The sequence below is a fragment of the Phoca vitulina genome, unplaced genomic scaffold, assembly GCF_004348235.1.
Source record: "Phoca vitulina isolate PV1807 unplaced genomic scaffold, GSC_HSeal_1.0 scaffold71, whole genome shotgun sequence".
In the NCBI taxonomy this organism is placed as follows: domain Eukaryota; kingdom Metazoa; phylum Chordata; class Mammalia; order Carnivora; family Phocidae; genus Phoca; species Phoca vitulina.
In genome coordinates, this window is record NW_022589774.1 from 4,283,255 (window position 1) to 4,290,651 (window position 7,397).

The 7,397-nt window shown below is 38.3% G+C and overlaps 1 protein-coding gene across 2 annotated transcripts in view; it reads right to left on the reverse strand.

The window, feature by feature from the left end:
• NSL1 (NSL1 component of MIS12 kinetochore complex) overlaps window positions 1–7,340 on the reverse strand; it is a 34,384-nt gene extending 27,044 nt beyond the window's left edge. For both annotated transcript variants that reach the window (XM_032393158.1, XM_032393159.1), the window contains exons 1-2: window positions 7,084–7,340; window positions 3,854–3,929 (exon numbers count right to left, since the gene is read on the reverse strand). In XM_032393158.1, the coding sequence (XP_032249049.1) occupies window positions 3,854–3,929; window positions 7,084–7,317 (310 nt within the window). In that variant the 5' untranslated portion in view covers window positions 7,318–7,340. The remainder of the gene's footprint in view (window positions 1–3,853; window positions 3,930–7,083) is intronic.
• Window positions 7,341–7,397: the final 57 nt, after the last annotated feature.

A 7,397-nucleotide genomic window follows, 5' to 3' on the forward strand; every position in this document is an offset into this window, starting at 1 on the left:
TTTAGGCAGAGGAAACTGTATTTGCAAGATCATAGAGGTTTTCGGAAACTTTGTTCTAAAACTAAAAGTTCTAAATGGCTGCAGGATAAAGTGTAAGGAAAGGATGATAAAATATAAAAGAACTAGACTGTAAAGGGCATTTAATGTCAGAGTTTCCAACATGTTTTGACTTCATTATGTGCTGCACCAAAGCTGTGACAGTAGCAGAGTGGAATAGCTAAATTTGAAGTAGACACAACTGGAATAGTAGGAAAAAGTAAGAGACACGGTGACTTTATAATTTATTTGATTTAACTAAAACTATTTATCTGTTGCTTTCCTGTTTTAAAACAGTGAATCTCAAACTCCAGCAGAAAAATTACATGGGGAACTTGTCAGAAGTGCAGAAATTTTTATTCAACAGAAGCTTCTGGAATGGGGCCCCAAAATTAAGCACCGAAGATGAAATGAATGCAGGTGGTACATCAACCTTATTTTGAAAATCATCTTTAAAAATAAGTAGTTAAAAACACTAAAGAATGGGGTGCCTGGGTGGCTTAGTTCATTAAGGGTCTGACTCTCAATTTCGGCTCAGGTCATGATCTCAGGGTCTTGGGATCCAGCCCAGAGTGGCTCCGTGCTCGGGGGGGGGGGAATCTAATTGAGGATTCTCACTTTCTCCCTCTGCCCCATCATTGCTCACGTGCACACACGAACCCTCACTCTCTCTCAAATAAATAAATCTTTTAAAAAAAAATACTAAAGAGCTAGGTCATTGGCTAAGCTGGTCTCATCACACGTGTTCTGCTACGTCATAGTCTATGCTAGAAATATATCTATTTTATTAAGTAGAAGCTTCATTAAGAAGTCCGAAACAGTGATATTTATTTTTGGAAACTTTCAAACATTGCCGACATATATCAGCATATATATATATATATACACACGCACACACATACATATTGGGTAAAGATTAATGAAGTACATCAGGTATCTCTCATTCATGTAACAAATATTAAGTCCAACTAAATTCTTTTGAGAGTATTATGAGAAAAACAGTCACTGCTTACTTTGAACACTCATTTAGATGAGCAGCCCTTCCTAAATTTTAATTTATCCATATAAAAAGTTCAATCATTAGCCTGAAATAATGAACTATTTCACAGTTAAAAAAAAAAAAGTCTCCCAGCTAAATCTTCTATGGAGCAGGAAAATGGTTTTTCTATGGAGCAGGAAAATGGTTTTTCAGCGCCACCTGATGATAAAGCTACAAAACTGAAATGTATAAACAATTTGAGCAGGGAAGATTTTGTCACCAATTTAACAAGTATTTACTGTGTCCCTACTATATGCCAAGCTAAGTGTTGAAAAACAAATATAGCCCCTGCTCTCAAGGAACTTACACCTTAATTCTTAAATGTACCTGGTCAAGCCTGAAGTCAAGTCCTTTCAGGGTAGTTACAGAGGAAGGGAGAAAGTTGTTTTCACTTGTATATTCATTCACTTTTTTTCCTTTTACTTGTTCACTCATTTTTACAATGATCCCAGTGAACAAAACAGACAAAAAACCTCTGCCCTTGCGAAGCTTACTTATTGCTTCTATGTATTAGATCAGATACAAATGCTTTTAATCCTATCTGCTGAACCTTTTTCTCTCCTTTCCTACCATCTTAGGGCAAGCCTTCACCATCTTTTACTGTACTATTTCAATAACTTCCCTAAGATCAGCCTGCCTTGAATTTCACCCCTCTCTAATCCACCTCTACACAGCCAGCAGTTAGTGTTCTAAAACACAAAGCTTTTCATGTAAATTCTATTTTAAAAATCTCCACTGGTTCCCCATTGCCTACAGGATAAAGTACAAATTCCTTAGCAAACCCTCAAGGTTCTTTGTGATCTGGCCCCAACTTATCTCTCTGGCCACACCTGCCATTTTAGTTTTCCCAATTCATTTTTGACATTTTCCAAACATATCACTCCATTGTGCCTTTGTACATGCTGTTCTCTCTGCTTCAAATATCCTTCCTCCTTTTTATCTAGCATGCTGTCATTCATTAAATGCATTTAATTTAACAACAATCTACTCTGTTGGGTCTTATCCCCCTTCCTAAACAGTATAGTAATTCCTTGTCCATTTCCTTCCATTAACAATGAGTTCCTAAATAGTAAGACCATGTGTTTTCATCTACATCCTAGAATTTGGTATGGTGCTTGGCATTATCAAGTGCCCATGAAAGAAGGTAAAATTGTAGTATTCTCAACTATTTCCCCTCATGATTATAGGAAGGAAAAGGGACAAAGAATAACCACACTCTACCAAGGCTGCCAACCTATCAGAAAATATGTATCTTAATCTATAAATTGATGAATCATATTGCTAAAGGCAGCCTGGAGCAAACAATAAAGCAACTCCAAAGTGACTTCAGAGAACAAGAGTCAAATACACAGGAAAGCCTGTATAGTTTAAAAATACTTTAGGTGATTGTGATACACTCCCTCTCCCCTACTAATTGGCAATCATTCTGATAAAATTTGGGAAATCTAATGTTATTGCTTTTACCATCTCAATATATAAACCAGAAAGTAAATTTTGGTGACTTTGAAGAGATAACTATAATAATCCCAAGGATTAGACAGTGAAGTTTTCTGGGCAAAGTATTATCTTAATGTTGAGAAGAAAAATTATAACCACAGAGGGTGGATAGAATGAGCTTGGAATCAGCTCAAGGGTATAACTGGATAGCAAGTAATATCAAGCAGTGATACCAAGTTATGCTGGTCAGACTCTGTAATATCACTATGGGGAAAGACAAGACACTCTGACCCTCTTGTCAGGGTAGCCCTTCTCCTAGACTTTGCTGGAGAATTCTGACTCTTTTCTCACACAAATCTTTCCTTTTCTACTAAATTTTTTCCTTCTTACACTGACCACTGACCATTTTCTTTCCATTAAAACTTTGATTTTTTTTAGATATGTCAACACCATTAGTTAGGGTACAATCAAGTCTGCTTTGAAGAAAGTATTCTGGGGCGCCTTGGTGGCTCAGTTGGTTAAGCATCTGCCTTCAGCTCAGGTCATGATCCTGGGGTCATGGGATCGAGCCCCTCATCAGGCTCCCTGCTCAGCAGGGAGTCTGCTTCTCCCTCTCCCTCTGCAGCTCCCCCTGCTTGTGCTCTCTCACGCTTGCTCTCTCTGTCAAATAAATTAATTAAATCTTAAAAAAAAAGGAAGTATTCTGTCTCTAAAGAGGTTTCTCCATATATTTACCTCATCCTTTACATGGTTGGTACTCTTACAATTTAACTTCATACTTCTAAGGGTACTTCGCTATCTACAATAAGGGTCATTTGTAAAAATACAACTTGATTTATAAGGTATTACTCACAGAAATTCTCTGGGCCTGTTTCTTCATCTGGAGATAGTTGTACAGTATTTTCCAGTAAACTACTGACAAGGGTACTTTCAAAGACTAATGAGGTGAAAATCTTGTTGAGAATGCCAGATAGCATATATTAAAAAATCAAGGTACCTACTGTGTAGTTTGCCTCAGTAGTCTTCTAGATGTTTCCCTTTTCCCCCCAGTGAAGGAAAATTTTTAAAAGAGGGACACTGAGGGGTGCCTGGGTGGCTCAGTCCTGGGATTGAGCCCTGCATGGGGCTCCCTGCTCAATGGGGAGCCTGCTTCTCCCTCTGCGCCCCCCACTCCGCTGGTGCTATCTCTCACTCTGCTATCTCTCTCTCAAATAAATAAATAAATAAATCTTAAAAAAAAAAAAGAGACTGAAAATGGGGATTAAAAATTAGCATTCGAGATAAAATTAGCTACAAAAATAACTCAGAAATTAATGACAGAAGGAAAGTTAAATCACATACCCATAAAATTATCTGAAGCTTCCTGCCATGCTTGCCCATTAATGCTGACATTCTCTTGCACAGCTGATTCAAAAGTCTGAAATAAATTCACAATACTCAAGTCACTAAAAATAACTTTAAATATTGAACTAAAACATTTTGGCAAAATAAGAATTTCAGATTTGTAATATGGGATATCAAGAAAAATAGACTAGCTTATTACTATATTCTTTTCAATGAAGACTCCATTTCAATCATTGATTCTACCTACATTTTAGCTCTGATAATAACCATTACACTACACCTGAGAAAATTTGATGCAAAAATTTACATACTCCTTAAATGAAGAAAAAATACAAGCTAACAAAGTTGAGCTCAGCTGAGTCTCAAGGGTACAAGTACTACATATGCTGCTGAACAAGCATCAGTGTTAACAAGGAAAAAAATGCTTAAAACAAAGTAAAATTAATTTCTACTTCATAAAGGACTATATTTTTTTAGAGATGTACACTGAAGTACATAGAAATCAAATGACATGAGATCTGAAGTTTGCTTTAAAATAGGAAGTGTAGGGGCGCCTAGGTGGCTTAGTCGGTTAAGCGACTGCCTTCAGCTCAGGTCATGATCCCAGGGTCCTGGGATCGAGCCCCGCATCGGGCTCCCTGCTTGGCGGGAAGCCTGCTTCTCCCTCTGCCCCTCACCCTGCTTGTGTTCCCTCTCTCGCTGTCTCTCTCTCTGTGTCAATTAAATAAATGAATAAAATCTTTAAAAAATAAAAATAAATTAAAAAAATAAAATAAAATAAAATAAAATAAAATAGGAAGTGTAAAGGGACACCTGGCTTAGTCAGTAGAGCACATGACTCTTAATCTCAGGGTTATGAGTTCAAGCTCCACCTTAGGCATGGAACCTACCTAAAAAATAAATAAATAAAATAGGAAGTGTAACAAATTTTTGATAACTGTTAAATTTGGTGATGGACAGGGGCGCCTGGGTGGCTCAGTCGTTAAGCGTCTGCCTTAGGCTCAGGTCATGATCCCAGGGTCCTGGGATCAAGCCCCGCATCGGGCTCCCTGCTTGGTGGGAAGCCTGCTTCTCCCACTCCCACTCCCCCTGCTTGTGTTCCCTCTCTCGCTGTGTCTGTCAAATAAATAAATAAAATCTTAAAAAAAAAATTTTTGGTGATGGATATACAGGTGTCCACTGTACTAGTCTGTTTTTTGTAAGGTTAAAAATGTTTATACTACATTAAAAAATAAGGGACTAAAGGAATTTGGTAGTGCCATTAAAATTTTAAATGCACATTCCCTATTACCTAACAATTTCACTTCTAGCAATGTATTCTAAAAAACTGTTCTCATAAAAACATAAAAAGGATGTACTAGTAATGTTTGTTAAAGCACTATTTGAAATTATAAAATACTGAGGGGAAAATAAAATCTAAATTCAAATTCGGAAAATGGTTAAATATACTATATCCATATCATGCAATACTAAAAAAGAATAAAGTATATCTCTACCTAACATTGACAAATAATAGTCGAAGACAGATTTGGTGGAGGAAAAATAAAGCTAAATTGCTAAATACATCATCCTAACACTATTAATGTAAAAAAACAAACAAAAATCTAAAACAACAGAGAGATGTAAAGCCATAAAAAAATGTATAGAAGGATTACACCCTCCATGGGCCCTCCAAAATAGTAAGTTATTTCCAGGAAGGAAGAGGGATGGGGGAGAGGAATTCAGACTTTTGCTTTATGCTGTTTTTTACAATGAGAATGTATTTTACACACTTTGTAGAAGTAAAAATAAGCATAAATCAAATGACTGATAATTATGAGTTAACGTACACACTCTACATTTTAAAGATTTTATAAAATAAAATCCTTACTTTATATATGGGCATTCAAGGATTATCTCAGAATACAAACTGTAATATTCATTGCACAATCATATCAATGCGATTTTTTTTAGAATACCCATTACAATATTACATGGTTTTAGATAAAGAGATACGTCAACATAATTAAAGCCTCTGCCTTTTATCTGCTTTTAATATAAAACATAAGTGAATTCGTTGGTAGTTTAAGTCTTCAAACTTTTATCTTCTAATTCACTTTATCATCCATTAAATAAGGTTTAATAGGTTAAGCCAAGCTCCTCTTTTTCTGTAAAGTAAATGTTCTAAATATGTTAGCACTTCTTAGAAAGGGGCAAATTCTAAGATCATTATGCAACAAAACAGGCTTCTCCCAAAAACTACTAAAAATGTCCTGAGGTATGTCTCTATTCTTCCCTTCCTTGCAAGAAGGTAGTAACAGCGTTACTGTATACAAAACTGGAACACAGACTCACTACCCAGGTGCTGTTTCTTTATTCTTCCATTTGACGTTTATTTTTATTGTTTGCACTGTGGTCATTCGAACTCACAAGTGTGCTGCATTATGAACTTTTAAACTTATTTTCTAGAGATAGATTGTATGCTTCCTTAAGGCAGGTACCAATCCCTCAATGCTGTGTCTTTCCTCAAAAAACTAGCTTCTTCAGGGCTTTGCAAAATATGTGAGAAAGGAAGGGGAAATGTTATGAGGGCCAGCGAAGTTATTAATCAAGACAGCTTCCTTATCTACTTTAGAGTTGGAGGGAAAATGTTTTCACGACTTTACATGAAGTTCTAAAACAGGCAAAAGGAAAAGACCAAAGGCCAGTGTGGTGACTGGCTGACTTCCAGGATTACCCCTTCCTGTAGAATTCCTCCTAGAGTCAGTCTGCACTGTCCAATAGGGGAGCCACTGGCCACTCTGTGGTTACTGAGGCCTTAAAATGTGGCTACAGCCCTAAAGGAGATGAGCTCTAAATTTACGCCACCAGATCTGAAAAGCTTAGTAGGAACAAAAGAATAGAAAAGATCTCGTTCGTTTCCTTTTTACTATTGTAAGTTAAAACAGTATCGTGGATACAGCGGGCTAAATAAAACATAACATTAAAATTAATTTCACCTATTTTTTCTTCCTTTAATTTCAAGTTACATACATAGCTCGCCTTGTATTTTTCTACTGGAAGGCGCTGGTCTAAGCGATTAATACCCAGCTGACACTAGCATCTATTTCGACCCCTCGCGTTTCTCGGGCTGCTTCTACCGGAGCGGGCAGCACCGTTAACTTTGGGAAGCCTGTCGTAGGCTCTTTCTGAGCCTTGAGAGGGGTATAGGGTAAGGGGGTGATAAGAGATAGCTACCGGGCCCGTACCCACTGCACATCTCGCAGCGCAGGCTCCCGAATCTCCTCTGGCAGCGCGTCCCCGAGCTTTTCCACAAAGCGGCCGCACAGTTCTAGCATTTCCGTCACGGCCCGCTTCGAGGTGCAGCGCACCCGGAAGTCCTCTCGGGAGGTGCCGGCGACCGAGGCCCCGTCGTCCGCCCCGGCCACTCTCTCCACGTCCCGCGGAGGGGAAGGGACCACCAACACAGGAGCTGCCGCCATTTTTCCAGTTTGAACGGCGGGCGGGAACGCTGGGAGCGGAAGGGCGGGCTCTCACCGGGAGAAGAGGCACGCGTCCGGCC